This window comes from Callorhinchus milii, unplaced genomic scaffold, assembly GCF_018977255.1.
Source record: "Callorhinchus milii isolate IMCB2004 unplaced genomic scaffold, IMCB_Cmil_1.0 Scaffold7, whole genome shotgun sequence".
Taxonomy (NCBI): domain Eukaryota; kingdom Metazoa; phylum Chordata; class Chondrichthyes; order Chimaeriformes; family Callorhinchidae; genus Callorhinchus; species Callorhinchus milii.
Window position 1 is genome coordinate 25084778 of NW_024704748.1, and position 16071 is coordinate 25100848.

The window sequence follows — 16071 nt, forward strand, 5'->3', positions numbered from 1 at the left end:
TAAGGCAGGGTAGTGTCCCAGAGCACTTGACAGTGGCGGTGGGGGGTGGGGGGGAGAAGCGGAGAGGTGACTTTAACTGGAAGATGTGCAAGGAAGAAGCAAGGCAGAGGGATAGAGGCAAAGTGTTCCAGAGTCTCGGGCTGCGGTGGCTGAAAGCGCGGCTTATATATACGTTGTATATTAATTATGCTGCTATTTCCTACTCGATGCTTTGGGTGGTTATTAATCCCCACGTTACAGCATTTCCAACTCACGGTGCCCTGAAGGAACTCGTGTCGGGTTACATCATCGTGTCAAGTGTGAGCAATGTTATTGTGGCACATATGGCAAAAACACATGCCGCTCTTTCAGATAGTCTCCCTCAAAAACATTTGCCGCACATCCTTGCCATGAAAAAAATAATAATCCTTGCATAATCCTTAAAAAAATGCTCCTTTAAAAACCTATATCAAATGTATTTTCGAATCTGCAAAATATAACATCCCTCCCTCCTCCCACACCCACCCTCCTATGCTCAAAACACGAGCACAATTCAAATGAGCAATTTAGCTGTGTGTTTTTAATGTCCGGAAGATGGTTTGAGCATTGCACTGTGAAAGAAGTTATCTCAGCGTAGAAACGATCAAGCTTTGCCCAGCAAAGTTTATGTACTGTACAAGTTGGCAGGTTCTGAAATCAGCCGCAAGCTTTACCTCTTACAACTCTGTCCACTGCTACCTTAATGTGGCCACTCATCTCCACGCCTGTTTGTGGGACTCTGTTGCATGCAACTGGTTGCCTTGTTTTGCCCACAAAATATACAGTCACTACGCTTTACAGTATATTCCTGGAAGCACTTTGAGACGCCTTGAAATCGTGATAAGGCGTTCTATCAAATGCAAGGAACATTACTGATTATTATTAATGGAGTTTGTTCGGGGCTAGTCTGGAGAAAGGTCAACAACAGGGGCAAGAAGAGAAAAAAGAGGTGGAATTGACTCCTTTAAATCAGGAGCTAAGGTAACACTAGTAAACACAGACACTGAGGTGAGTCAGGATAGAAGTCCATGTATTGTATTTTGAAAACTCTTCCCTATAGGAGATTACATTCACATTATACAAATCCTGAGATCCCTTGTAAGTATAATAAATTTGAACGGATCCATTCCGTACTCTATACAGGCTTGTGTGTTTTGGTAAGGATATTAATCATGTAGCCCTCTCTGTCTACTCTCTCTCTCGCCCGACTCCATTGGCTCCCTATCCTCCAGAGGATCCAGTTCAAGATCCTGGTCCTCACATACAAAGCCCTCCATGGCCTCACCCCACCCTACCTCTGCGACCTCCTAACCCCCTACCAACCCACCTGTTCCCTCCGCTCAGCCGGCTCTGGTCTGCTCCACGTCCTCCGCCCCACCCGCCCCACCATTGGCGGGAGAGCCTTCAGCCACTCTGCCCCCAACCTCTGGAATTCCATCCCCCAGTCACTCCAACTCACCCCCTCCTTAGCCTCCTGCCTCAAGACCCTCCTCTACGACCATGCCATCGGCCACCCCCCTTCCCTCCCCCCACCCTTCCCCTCCCGACCACAGCTTGGGTCTGAAATGCTGTACAGTGTCCAGCGCATTGGGACATCCTCCCAATGTGAAAGGCACTATACAAATGTAATCTTGTTGTTGTTGTCTAACCGCTCACCCCCACCCCACCCCCAATCCAATTTTGTAACCGGTCTCCAGTTTTGATCGATTGTGGTGCATTGTTCAACCACGTGCGCAGTTGGCTGCTGCGTTTTGCCCACAAAATATGCAGTCAATTCACTTGACAGTATATCCTGTGAAGCGCTTTGAGACATCCCGAGGACTTGATAAGGCGATCTATCAAATACAACAACAACAAAAAGAACAAAATTACATTTGTATAAGCGCCTTTCACATCAGGAGGACGTCCCAAGGCGCTGAAATTATTATTATTATTATTATGCTTTTGGACACCTTCCCCAAAAAACTTTCTATCAGCTTCCTTCTAGCCTGAGCTCCTGATCCACCTCGTGAAGATTTTCCCGATGTCCTCCCGATGTGAAAGGCACTACGTAAATGTAAACCGCTCTCGCTGATCTCCCGAAGTGTTTTTGCCAGAAAGTTTTCTTTTGCCTGGAGAAGAGTCAACTATTTACTTGAAAGAAATCTACTGGAATTCGATTGTTCCTTGCTGGGAAGCGAATGTCTGGTATGCTTGGGATGTATCTTTTGGGAAGGATTAAATTGCAACTGGGAATTCGACTTCAATCCTTTTTTAGAGCCAGGCAGCACTCACAATATGAGCTTACTTATGCAATCTCTACAACCAGCGGCAGATTGCCTGTCCAACCAGAAATTCCTGTTCTTATACCAACCCGATTATGCACTATAATTATTAAGAATTCAGAGCCAAATACTCTTACACTGAAGCTGCGGTGATATTTAACTATTAACTACTCTGGAAATTAATACATTTACAAAAACTGGATCTATAATTATGATCAATTGTAACGCTGTCGTTTTTTCTCCAAATACGCTGCAAGGGAGATTCTTTTGTCGTTCTGGCCAACATCCCACCAGAAAGAAAAACAAGTTGGTCATTCACTTTATGGCTGTTTGAGGGACATTGGTGTACGCAAACTGACTGCTGCAGTTTGCCTACATATAAACAGCCAATGCACTTCATAGTAAATCCCGCAAAGCGCTCTGAGCCCTCCCCCGACATGAAAGGGGCTATATCAACCGCAAGGATTATTGTTATATTCCTAAACCCATCTACCGCCACATGGCTTTCTTGTTAACGTCACACGGACAATCATTTAGCTGCAGAAGGTAAAGTTATTATTGTAGATTTCATTTACTGACAGTTCCTACTACACAGAGATAACAGAGAAACCGATGCTTTCAGCCAGTCCAGTTCCTGCTACTTTTATCATATAAACACAGGAACAATGTGGGGGAGGGGAGAGGGGAATGCGCGTGTGGGATTTGGGGAGATGGGTAAGAGTTTTAAAACTCCCATCGGCTGTAGGTTTAACTACAAGCATATCTTCGCCTTATTCAGAAATCAATACAATTAACCAAAACAAACAGCTATCTGTTTTGCTGCTCCCTTGTGCCACTGTAGCTCAATCTGCATCTTTAGAACCATTAAATAAATAACGTACTTTCTCCTTATGCATAATCAGACAAGGTTCCTGCTTCCAGACTGACATAGGGGCTGCAGAATGTAAAGCTCATGCTATTAACACCAATAAAGGCAAATGTCTCACCAGAACAAATAAAAGGCACATTAGACATTACCCCCCAGAGAGCTGAACATTCTGGACACCCTTCATTACTGTTTTACTGGCCCAGACAATTACAAAGGACCACTCCTGGTGCATTCTTGAACTGTGTACAATAAGTAATTCTGTCTGCCGTTACTATTTCATGCTTAGCTGCACAGTAAAACTGTTTCTCACAGCTCGATCTGGCACCTTGCCACAAATGGAACTCACTAAACTCAGTTAAAGGGCCACAAATCTTTGTCTTGCAAACTACCGTGGCCCTAATTTTGTTTTGCCAGCAGATGAGGTGCACCACAACTATATACCCATTCCCCTCATACATACCTCGACACTCGCAAGCCAAGAGTGTACTGCGCTGTGCGGGAAGTTAAATCTTAAATCTTTTTCACAATGGACACACGGGATGCTGAACTGCGGATCTGGCTGCACGTTACCCACAGAGTGGTGTGGAGTGAATGCCAACAGGCAAGAAAGACTGCAGCAGTCTGCAAAGTGTAAGCACTCGCTATCGACTCCAGAGAGGGCCACTTAAAGAGTCAGCCAACTCGCAGTCGGTGTAATCCACAGCTTATGACACGGTTCTTGAATGAAGGACACTGAAAGACTGGCTCTCACAAAAGACCACTGACTGGTTCTAACACTGGAGCCTTCTGACAGAGGCTCCTCCCCGGGTTGTATTGTCAGGATAGGTCAGGATCTGACTGACAACCAACAAGTGCACTTCAGGCATCCGAAAGTGCTGAGGGTCAGCTGGAAACAAGTCTGGGTCGGGCTCACACACACACATACAATGTGCCGTCACATTTCCAAATGATAACTCACAGACGAATCCCCAGACGAAAGCCATCAAGCGCTGCTTTTAAGAGTGTGACGTAAGCCTCTCCAATTACAATTACATCATATGTATTTACACGTCTCGGAGCTCGACGGGAACAGAGTTGCTCTTAATCATACAAATCATACCCGCCTATAGATTCTGCAACGGTCGCCCAGAGGTTTTATAATGACGCCCTTAAAGGAACGCGACAAAGCCGCAGTGATATAAATAAATTACGATAAAGCCACAGAGTCACACACACGCGCACACTCACGCACCACAAGCACTGCACAAACATTCAGGAGTATTTTCACTGAGCGCTGTTGTCCATTCATTCACGCCCCATTTTCTAACTGGCATCCATGATGGCTTCATCCCATACATCTGTTGCTGCTGTGCAAACTGCACCCCCAGCATCGTTTCCAAGTGTAGAACATAAGAACATAAGAATTAGGAGCAGGAGTAGGCCATTCAGCCCCTCGAGCCTGCCCCGCCATTCGATAAGATCATAACTGATCTTCAGACCTAACTCTAATTACCTGCCCTATCCCCATATCCCCTAATCCCTCTGTTTTTTAAAAAATCTATCAGTCTCAGCCTTGAAAGGAGAACAGGAAGGTTGGGGAAGGGGACTACAGTCAACAGAGATCAGGGAAAAGAACAATTAGACAAGAGAGGTGCTACCTCCTGACTTCTGACCGACTGACAACATAAAAATATGTTTAGATGGTAAAAGCACAAAAGGAAGTACCCTGTATACCTTTCAGCCTTCAGTCCTGCTTCAATTATTTGGACTTCAGGGCTTTTACACTCAGCATAGGGAAGCTTCTTCTCCGTGACATCAGCTGAGAGGCACAGGGAGTGGCCCTGAGGTTCAGCTGTTGGTTCTGGAAGCGAGTACTCCTTTGTAAATACACCATCAGTCATGCTGGAAGGCTCCTTGACGGAAACTGGAGGACTTGTTCCAGTGAAATTCCCTATTGCTGGAACGCCCACAATGTGTTCCTGCCCCTTGGCATCCTTCTCCAATACACCCTCCTCGGCATCTCCCGCGTGCAATAACAGCAGGTGCTGGGCTACGCTGCTGGGTTCCTCAGGTTTAACAATCAGCAGTTCTCGGAGTGGAGATTCCTGTGAAGTAGCGTGTCTTTTATGCTCTGTTCCCACTGCCGAGACTGGCTCTTTCTCCGCTGTTTCTGGAAGGGTATCGCCCCCCAGAACAGAATCCGTTCCCAGACAAATTTTCTCCTCGCGAGCCTTGTGTGACACCGGACTGTCGTCTGTCTGTTGTTGCTCACTCTTCAAGGGTTTATCTGATAAGTGATTCATGTCCACGGCCTCAGGAACGGTCGGTGAGCAGGGAGCACATTCCGCTGGGCACTCTACATTCTTTGCAGAAACACATTCCCCGCCACTCACGCTCAAGCTCTGTTGCTTCTCACTGTCGAGGGTTAACCTCAGCAGATCCTCTGTTAACACTGCATCAGGAAGCAGAGTATCAGTGGAGAGCTCACCGGATTCTGGGATTCTCTCTTCCACATCCATTTGAAGGCTGCGTACATTTTCGCCAAAGATGTCTCCTCTCGTTTCAACGTTGCTGGTTTGGTCAGCTTTGCCACCAGGGCTGATTGTGCTCTCCGGCAATCCAGCGGCAGTATTAGAAGCGCGAGAGTTAGATAGCAATTCCGTGCTTCCTGAGGCCGCGGTTTGTTCCAAGTACATCTGTAGAAGGCAGAATTCTTCATTGGGGAATTGGCTCTCTTTGGGCTCACGGTCACACGTTTGCTGTTTTTCAGGGACGCGGTTTGAACCCAGTGATTTATTTTCATCTCCTGGCGGATCACGTTGCCGGGGACTGGAGGGTGCGCTTGTGGCCTCTCGAACTGAAAGACTCACAGCATCACTCTGAGAGTTGAGAGCGTCTTTGATTTCTTCACTGGCGCTCGCCTGCTGTTTCTCACCAGCAGAGGCAAGTAATACTCCCTTCAGATCCAGCTCTTCCAGGTCCTGCGGCTGAGATATCAACCTGGTGTTCTCTGACGCCTCACTTTCACTAATCATCCCGATGCTGCTCTGATCTTCTTCACTGACCCGCTCTTCGGTCCCACTCCCGCACGTTGGGTTTTGTTCTCCACCAGAACCGAAAGCCGGTAAATTATCGCGTAGATCTTCTTCCAAGTCGTGGATGTGAAAACCAGCCAGCGGTTTTACTGACTCCGGAGGTATCGAGTTCCCCGTGCCACACTGAAAGCCTTTGCTTTCCGAGGTATCATCTTGCGTTTCACTGTCGCGGGCTTCCCGCTGTTCACCGGCACCACCGACCCACGATAAGTTCTCTCTGATCTCCGGTAGGTCACAATTCGGAGGGGTTTGTGGCAATATCATGGTGGCGTCCGGGCAAAAATCGCGCTCTATACCAACTAGTTGACTACGCTTCTCTTCAGAGGTTTCTTTTTCTATCCCACTGAAGTGAACTTGCCCTTCCTCGGGACAGAGGTGCAGTGAATCAGCCGGGTCAGGATTCTGAGGGCTTGAGATCAGTTCCGCGGTTGCTGGCATTGCTGATTTTTCCTCAGAATTCTTGTGCACAATACGAGCGGTTTCTTCACAGGCTTGTGCTGTTTTCATTTCACCACTGCGTGTTGGCTGCTCCCCTTCGCCACTCAAAGCCAATATGGCCTCTTCGACATCCACCGCACGAGGACTCTGATGGCAGGATATCAGTATGTCGCTTACTGGAAATAAACGACTCTCGACACCCACCTGAAGGCTGCTCACATTCTCTGTTTGTAGCTGGTCGCTTAACCCCATCTCTCGGGTCTCTGCGGTAATCAGATCCTGTGAGCTAACTGTCACCTTCTCCCCTTCTGGGAGCCTGATGTGTTCTGAACACAGCACAGAAGCCTGCGGATCTTCCTCACTGACATTATCTTTTGATGTGCCTCTGTTCGGGCGTTCTTGTTCTGTACCGCCACTGAAACCCAGCCCTGCCTCCGTTCCTTCCTGCCATTCCAGACTCCAAAGGTTAGCTGTCATTTCCGTGCTTTCTGTCTGCACGGTTTGCTCCCTATCTGTCTGAATGCTCCGCACATTTTCCTCACCGGCTTTTTCTCTCATTAAATTGCTGTCTGGTAGCTCCTCGCTAACGCACACCAATGAAATCGCTGACAGTCCCGTGTCTGGATTCCGAGAGCCACATGTCAGCTCAGTTGTTCCTGGAACCAAAATGCCGTCACTGTCTGTCTGAAGCCCCAAAACGTCTCCTTCACAGACAGTTCCTTTGCTTTCAGCGCTACATATTTTCTGCCCTTCACTGCTCAACCCGAATAATTCTTCTTTTAGCTCCACATTGCTCTCAGGCACTTTGCTGGCGACCAGTCCTGTGTATTCCGGGAGCGCATCCTCTGAACCCACGAGGATCATTCCTTCACAAACATTCTCGTTCACGCCATCCTCACATTTATCCTGCCGTTGGCTCTGACCGTTGAGCAGCCCCACTATTCCTTCAGCAGCTTCGGCCCCGTCACGATTCTCTGTGCCAGCGGCAAGTTCTTCGGCCGACGTCTCTACAACAGGGTCAGAAGCAGTCCGCAGGCTGCCCTCCGTGTACTCTCCTCCCGTGGGGCCACTGAGTGTTCCCTGCAGTTCACCGTCAAGGACCACGACCACCTGATCGAAGGTCTGAGGAAGCTCAGGGTTCCCCGCCACTGTCGCGTGCTCCACAACGCTGCTCTCCAAACCCACCTCAGGGCTATTCTCGTTGTCGGCGCAAGCTTCCACTTTCGTTCCACGCTCACCCACGTCCTGGCGCTCGACAATATCGTCGAAGCTCGGGCGTTCTTCCAGTGAGCCAGCGGTCCGAGTGCCGGAGCCTAGTGCCTGCTCAATGGTTGTCGCTGACTGTGTCGGGCTGGCACCTCGTTGCTGAAGGCTGCACACCTTGGCCTCACACACCTTCTCTTTCTCTGCACCAGCAGCCAGTGGCTGTTGTTGGCCATCAACGCTCAAATCCGCTAGTTGCCCGCTCGCGCCTCTCGAGTCAGAATCCCACAGAGCTCTCAGCAACTCAGCAGCCTTTGGAAACGCAACATTTTCCGCGCTTTCCACATTCTCCGCCCCTGCGGGAAGGCAGCAGGGATTCCCTTGGGGAGAATCGGGAAATTCTCGCTCCCCATTGCCATAGATTCGCTGGTGTTCACCGTTGGATCCCGTTAGTATTTCTCTTGGATGTCCAGGATCGGGATTGTGAGGGCTGAGTGATGATTCCAGCACCTCTGGGGGTAGAAGCTTCTCCACGTCAGCCTGAAGGGTGTGAGACAGAACCTCACAGACGTCTTCTTTTGTTGTCCTGCTGCCCGACTGTGGCATTTCTCTGCCGAGCCCCGCCAACGCATTCTCGCGTCCCACTGCTGACGTTTTCTGAGCACCGTGTGGCCACCCGGTGGTTTCTGGAGATAAAAGGTTCCCTGTGCCTCTCTGCGAGTTGCCCAGCTTCTCCCTGCACAGATAGAGATTGGATTCAGCATCGCCCATTTCCAGCTGCTCTTTAGAACACTCCGATTTATATCTCCCTTCTTCAGCACCAGCACCCAGAGCTAACTGTGTGGTCGCCGGGAACTCGGTGCGGTCAGTCTTCTCACGAAGGCTGTGTACATCCCCTTCATTGGCTTTCTCCTGCTTTTCACTGCTGTGGGTTTTCTGTTGTTCAAGGCTGAAGGTCGCGGGTTTCTCTTTTAATCCAGCTCCATCAGGCTGCTGACAGCCGGGCTGAGCGTGCCTGCTTTCAGGGGTCGTGTCTGCCTGCAATCTGCACTCATTTCCCACACGGAGTTCCACTGATGATTCCTCGTCTGCCGTTTGTTGCTCGTCCTCATTTTCTGCGCCCGCCGAATCACTATCCCCAAGAATAAGCGATAAGCCCGGGATTCGTGTGGACAAAGAACCTCTCTCTGCGGTTATCAGAGGGCTGCAGGCAATTTCTCGGAGATTGTGTCTTCTCTTCCACCGCCGACAATCATTAATGGCTCACTCATTTCACTTGCATCAGGAGGACGCACACCTGCCGTTTCTCGGACAATAACACCTGTCTTTGTTGCCTGAATGTTAAGTAGATTCTCTCGACGCGAGCTCGCCACCGTCTCGCCATGACGCGTTTGTGTTTGTCCAGAGCGATGGGTGAACACTGGTACCTTCTCAGTTGCTTCTTTTGACTCACATGTCCGGGGAGCGAGTGGCAATTCCTTGGCTTCTGGTAACATCCCATTCTCCATCTCTATCGGAGAGCTGCGCTTGATTTCTTCTGAATCCTTTTCCCTTCCACTGCTGTAGGTTTGCTCTTCGCTAGTGACCGGCAAAGCTGTCTGACTTGCGTCAACCGTACCAGGAACCTCTGAGCTAGATGGTGCTTCCACAGGCATCCCAACGATCTGCTCAGTGCTCATCTCAAGGCTGCCCATGCTTCCGTCCCCTACCTTTTCCTTTACCATTATATGCTGCTGCTCTTCACCGAGAACCATTGACGTTTCTTTCACCCCTAGCACAGCGGGAGTTTCTGCGTGCGGGGTCGCTTCAAACATTTCCGAAAACCTTTTATTTTCTATTCTCCGGCCTTCTGTCTGAAGGGTGCTCATGTTTGCTTCATGCACATTGTCCCTGGTTTCGCTGCTGCAGGTTTGCTGTCGATCACCAACACAGTCGACACTCAGTGCATCCTCTCTCGTCTCATCGGTACTCCAGTCTCGAAGGCTCGCTGACAGTTCTATGGTCACTGGGAACACATTTTGCGTGGTCACTGGAGACACATTTCGTTCACTCTTCTGCAAATGGCACAAACCATCCTCGGAATCCTTATTCTGAGATTCAATGGCATCTCCTTGTTCACTGCTTACCCTCAGTGTGTCTCTTTCCATCTCCGTTGAGTCAGGATTTTGAGGGTTAGCAATTGTTTGCATTGCCTCTGAGAATGACTCACTCTCCAAACAGGTTTGAAGATGATTTTCTTTGCGCCCCGTCTCTTGGTTTTCATTGAAGCACATTTCCTGCTCCCCTTTTTGGGAGCCCACGAGCATCTCTTTGGTTTCTGGTACATCGGAATTCTGATATGGTGTCCGTTCAGAATTGTCTGGAAAAGCGGAATCTTCAGTCTGTGAACTGCATCGAGTCTCTCCCAAAGCCTTTTCCCGCTTTTGACTGATGGATGTTTCCTGGTCACCGTCACAGCAGAAATCTACTGCTTTATTTAGGACATCCTCTGAGACAGGATCCTGGCAAGTCGGTGACAATCTAAGATATTGCTGGCTATCAGCATTGTCCAGCCCAGCCTGACGATCGCAGGCACTGTATTCACAGGCCTCTTCTTGTGCTTCACTGGCCCCTATCTGGAGTTCACTTTTAGAGGTGAATGCGGTCACTTTCAGTTCCAATACATCAAGACTCTGAGAGTCATGTGGCAGCATGTCATTTCCCAAGCCCACTTGGGAGCAGCTCAAATTCCCTTCACCAACATTGGCTTTGGCTTCACAGCTGTATGTTTGAACTTGTTCACTATCACAACTAAACCCCATTAACTTCTCTTCTATTTTCCCAAGCCCGGGATTCTGAAGGATTGCAGACAGGTCGGTGTTTCCTTGAAATGTGTTTTCCGTCACATTGACACGGCTGTAGTCATCGTGCTCGGAGCAGCTTCCTTGTGCTTTAGTCTCATTTTCTTTCCGCTGCTCACCACCAACTGTGAACAGCGCCAGATTCATTTCGGCCGGATCAAAATCCTTTTTCTCAGGAAGGTTTTGACTTTCCGTCTCTTTGAGAAAATTGTGCACACTTCCTCCACTGATGTTTAATTCCCTCTCACTGTTACACGTTTGTCGTCCATCATTGTCACAAAGGAAAGCCAATCCATTCTCGTCTAAGGTTTTTATCTCAGCAGGACTCTGTGTACACTCCAACATCCCAATGCAACCTTCAGTTTCTTTCACACTGACCTCTGGTGAGATGCAGTTTTCTTCCTTATGGGAGACTACTTGTTTGCCAAACTGCTCATTGTCAACCTTGGCTTGCTGAGAATGATTGACGTCACTTTGACCTCCCGCGATTGCCACATTCTCATATTTTTCTAAACTGAGTGTTGCTGGATACTCTGGGTGTTGGATTTCCCCAACCATTAACAGATTGCTTCTGCCATCTGTGCTTTCTTCAGGCTCTGCCTCTGTGCATTCTTTGTATCCTGGTACCAGTACCTTCAGGCTATATTTGGTCTCTTGGGCAGCCAATTGATCTCCCATTTGTGCGGCCTGAGACGAGGGATGTGAATATTGCTCATCTGTGCCATCCAGCTGTTCACCATGATGCAATGGTTCCGACAACCATTCCACACTTGCCTTAATATCTCGTGCTAACAAAGAACCATCTTCCATGCTGCAATTAGCAACTTCTACCTCTGTCGCGCCTGCATCCTGGACTATATTCGTCACTTCCAAGCCACTTCCTTCGAGTGGAACATCTTCAAGTGAAGACCATTTACATTCTGGTGACGCATTTCCTTGTCCTAGCAGGATTATTGGAGTCGCAGAATTCGGGTCATTTTCAGTAATATTTTCAGGAGACGGAGCATCATTGGCTCCTGCATTGGGGCTGTTAATAGTGGAAAAGTTTGAAAATTACACACTAAAATACCAATATTAACATTGGCACACAGCAAAGACTGCCATTCGGTCAGTTCACATGCAGTAGAATTAGCTGGACGAAGCCATGCAGTGTGTCACCTGAGACACTAGATGTGTTAGGTACTGTATTAGGTTGCAACATTTCTACCTCCAATACAAATAAGTCTCACAGGACAATCCTCGAAGTTCGTGGCACTGAAACGTAGAGTGCATGTTAACTAGCTTATTCCAAGAGAACTGCTCAGAAAAGCTGTCTCGCACAATATTCTGCTGTTAATAAGAATTTTTCTCTTTCGTTTATCCGATTGTAAAAAAAAGAGCAGCACATTGAATAGACGAGGGAGTGAAATGCGTATGTATCATGAACATAAGGTTTTTTTTCCTTTCAGAAAATATAACATATTTCCATCTGGATCACTTAAGATTTGTTTTTAATGATTCAAGATATAAACAACAAAAGGTTAGTATAGTGCCTGGGTTCGATTCCCAGGTAGGGCATAACCTTAGGCAAATTTCCTTACTCCACACACCTCTGTTTACTGAGCAGTAAGTAGGAACTCGGTTGTTAGTAGATTGGCAGATCACTTTTCTGGGGGGTAATAATCCCTTCAAAAAAAATTAATAATACTAATTTGGTCACTCAATCCACGACTGTCGCATTTCACCCACAAGATATACAGTCAATTTACTTTACAGTATATTCTGTGAAGCGCTTTGAGATGTCTCGAAGATGTGATAAGGTGCTGTATCAGATGCAAGGATTATTATTATTATTATATGGAACAAATCTGAACGGGAGAGATGGGCTAATGGTTTGGATAATAATCCTTAAGAATCCTTGCATTTGATATAGCGCTTTTCACGTCGGGAGGACGTCCCAAAGTGCTTCACAGAACACACTGTAAAGTGAATTGACTGTATATTTGTGGGCGAACGCGGCAGCCAATTGCGCACAGCAATGTCCCACAAACAGTCGTAGATTGAAAATGACCAATTTATTATTGTTTTTGGTTTTGGAGGGATTATTATTAGGCTCTGTGTGGAGTAAGGAAACTTGCCCAAGGTTTCGCCCTCTGCCTGGAATTGAACTCGCGAATGCTCTAACCACTGAGCTACAGGACTCCACAGGATGTGACTGTATGGAACTCACTGCCCCAAAGGGCTGTTGACGCTCAGTCGTTGAACATATTCAAGACTGAGATAGATAGATTTCTTATTGCAAAAGGGATTAAGGGATATGGGGATAAGGCAGGGTCAGGTTATCAGCTGAAGTAGAAGATCAGCCATGATTGAATGGCGGGGCAGGCTCGAAGGGCCGAATGGCCTACTCCTGCTCCTACATGTTATGTTATGTGACCTTTAATCAGATGTCATTTCCTGCGATCAGGACATTCTGAAAGAACATGTTGTGATTTGCAAACCTGCTGCATGCGCTTTGTTTCCACACAAAACCAAAATGGAAAGACTGTTCGCAACATGTTATGTGGAAGTGATTATTCTCTCTCTCTCTCTCTCTCCTTTTTGTAGCCTAACATCTCGCCTTGTTCATAACATTCCCACCACAGAAGGAAAATAATAGTGGGGTTGGTGAGGGGGGGGGGAGAGGGGAAGATTGTTCTGTCTGTGATAATTAAACACAAATCTGACTAATCCCAGATGTTTTATCACATAACAGCTGCTTTCCATCTGTCACGTTTTCAGTGAGACATAAAGAAATCTGATCTCATTCCTTTTATACTGTGTTTAGCGAATCAGTTTCTATGAGAGCCGGTGAAATGTTTACCAGGGAAGGAAAATAGAACACATCTTAATCCCATCGGGCGCAAAGGGAGCATGAATTAGAAAAATCAAAGTCCAGGATGGTCTTTAATTATGATAACTAATATTAGTAGATTGTAAAACATCAATGCAAATCTGCAGTAGTAAATTGCACCATCGACCATAGCACAGCAGCATTTCCTCAGGGACTTTCTAGCTGAAGTCGCACGGAGAGTTTATTCATCGCAAATCTCCGTGGCTGAAATGGCAATAATACAAATTTTTGACTCCCTCCAAGGACGGGGAGAGGGAGGGGTGGGAAGAGAGGTAAGTGAGGTTCTCCTTGAAGCTACGCTGGCTTCGAGGTGACGTGCTTGGCAACGGAATGTCGGAGTTGAGACGGTCCTCAGTGGCGGTTTCGCTAGTCCAGTTCCTGCGGCAGGCGGGTCCTGCAGTACTCCAGGGCACGGCTGCTGGCAGACCAGTCAGCCTGGCTCGTTAATGAACACACAATGAACTCTTGTGCCCTTCTAAATAACAACAACACAGTCTCAACCGCGACCAGTATTCTCCTCACGGAGCCTCGAGTCTCCTCAGCACATGAATTTAAACACATTGTGCTGGCCATGAACTTCCCTTCGGGATTGGAATTGCCATCAATACATTACGCAGTATAACTTAAAAGGTGCTACACGACTGTTGACATGGATAAGCTGTCCGCGCTCTGCTTTTTTATTTATTTATGGAGCTCCATAAATTCTTGGGATCCCCTCGATTGAATTACTGTAATCTTAACTCACTTAAGTTCATTTGAAATTCCCTGCGGGAACAATAGTCAATTCTTCACTAGATGGCACAATTTTGCCTTTGAAAATGTCATCTTTAAAATGTAATCAAAGGTTGAAATTAGATATAAATTATCTACAAGTAGCCTGCAAAAAGTCTGCAAAGGAATTCTCTCGTTTTTTATTAAGAGATTGTCTTAATATTAGGTGGGGGTGGGGGCAGGGGGTCTCTTGTCTAATCGTTTAGCAGGACTGAGAAAAAAAGACCCTCAGAGAGAGATGCTTAGATTCATTACTAAGTGAGAGCGCTCATTCCACACGGAATTCCTGCCACCAGATGTGTCTGACAGCTTTATAAATTATAAAAGAGATGTCCAGTGATGCTGGTAAAAGGATACCTTGTGAATACTATCAACACTGAAGATGTCAATGACCCTGATGAGTAGAAATGTGATCCATTTAGGGAGCAGAGTGGGAGAAATTTAGCCTTAAATTTCTCCAGAATGAAACGATGGGATTTGATTTGCGGCATTTCTCAACGGGATTCCTGAAGAAATGCAAGTTGTGCAAATGGGCAGTTCTTCCGGTAACCAGAAGTACGTCATATAAACCCAGAGGACCCTACTCGAATAGGATAATCCTATTCAGAATTATCACAAATTAGACCCACTTTTAGTCTAAAATTCTGACCTTAACTCGGATTTAACCCGGAGTTGTGGGCCTGAAGAGGCCATTTTGGTACATGACAGAAACGAGGTTCCAGGTTCAATTCTCATGCTCTGCTCTCAGCCGATCACATTCGGGGCACTATAATTGGCTTTAAAGTGCCTAATCCAGGAACGGAAAAAATCCTGTTCCAAGTGACCACCTAAGGACCTGCTGAAAATCCTAATTAAAGCAATTTATAATTCATTGTGTGCATGGCCAGCGGATTGGATCAGGGCTTGCCTAAGCATGGTGCGTCCTTCTAGGGAGAGAGTACCAATTCCATTTCAGAAATTTCCATGTGTAAGGAGCACACATATGTGGAACTCTCGGTCTGGTTTAGACACTCTTAAGCATGATGATGGGTTTCCATATGTGTCAGACACCCAGCTGACCAGAAACAAAGCGGAGGAAGAAAACAAATTAGAAAAAGAAGAGCAGTGCACACAACTTAGAAAGTTTGGAAAATCTTTCAGTTCTTCATGCATTAAATAAAGCATTAATATTTAGAACTCTCAAGTGCTGAGTGGGTCAATCTAATGACTTATGTAGACACATGTAGTACATAATCAGACTTATAGTGTTGCCCGCACTAAAGAACCGCAGCTCTTTGTGTGATTATGTTACATGAATCAACATTCAGTGACAGACAGCGCTGTTAATGTGGCTCTTGCAGAGCAATAATGACCATTTTTTCAGCTGATGTTAGCTGTGCTACTTATAGGCCATTCAAATAACTCTACCCAGTCCAAAACAATTGATTTAAAACACTTAGCATTGTATTAGTATGCTGTAATACAACAGTCATTATACCACAACAGCAGTTATGTATTTTAATTGATCTGAATTGAAGTTGTATTTGAAAGCAATTGATGAATAGTTATCAACACAATCCAAAGACTAGTTTGTAAACCACAACCAACTTAATGTGAGTATGAAAGCCAAATGAATAAAGTATTACAAAATCAAGAAAGAATGGGAACGAGTTAAAACAAGGCTAAAATAGTATTATTATAAATAATTTATAAAAATCATTGCTTGAGTTTGACAATTAGGGAA

At 46.6% G+C, this 16071-nt stretch overlaps 1 protein-coding gene across 8 annotated transcripts in view; it reads right to left on the reverse strand.

Annotated features, from left to right (window-relative positions):
• LOC103185430 (transforming acidic coiled-coil-containing protein 2) overlaps nucleotides 1–9057 on the reverse strand; it is an 82131-nt gene extending 73074 nt beyond the window's left edge. For all 8 annotated transcript variants that reach the window (XM_042336680.1, XM_042336679.1, XM_042336678.1 and 5 more), the window contains exon 1: nucleotides 4864–9057. In XM_042336680.1, coding sequence (XP_042192614.1) covers nucleotides 4864–8636 — 3773 coding nt within the window. In that variant the 5' untranslated portion in view covers nucleotides 8637–9057. The remainder of the gene's footprint in view (nucleotides 1–4863) is intronic.
• Nucleotides 9058–16071: the final 7014 nt, after the last annotated feature.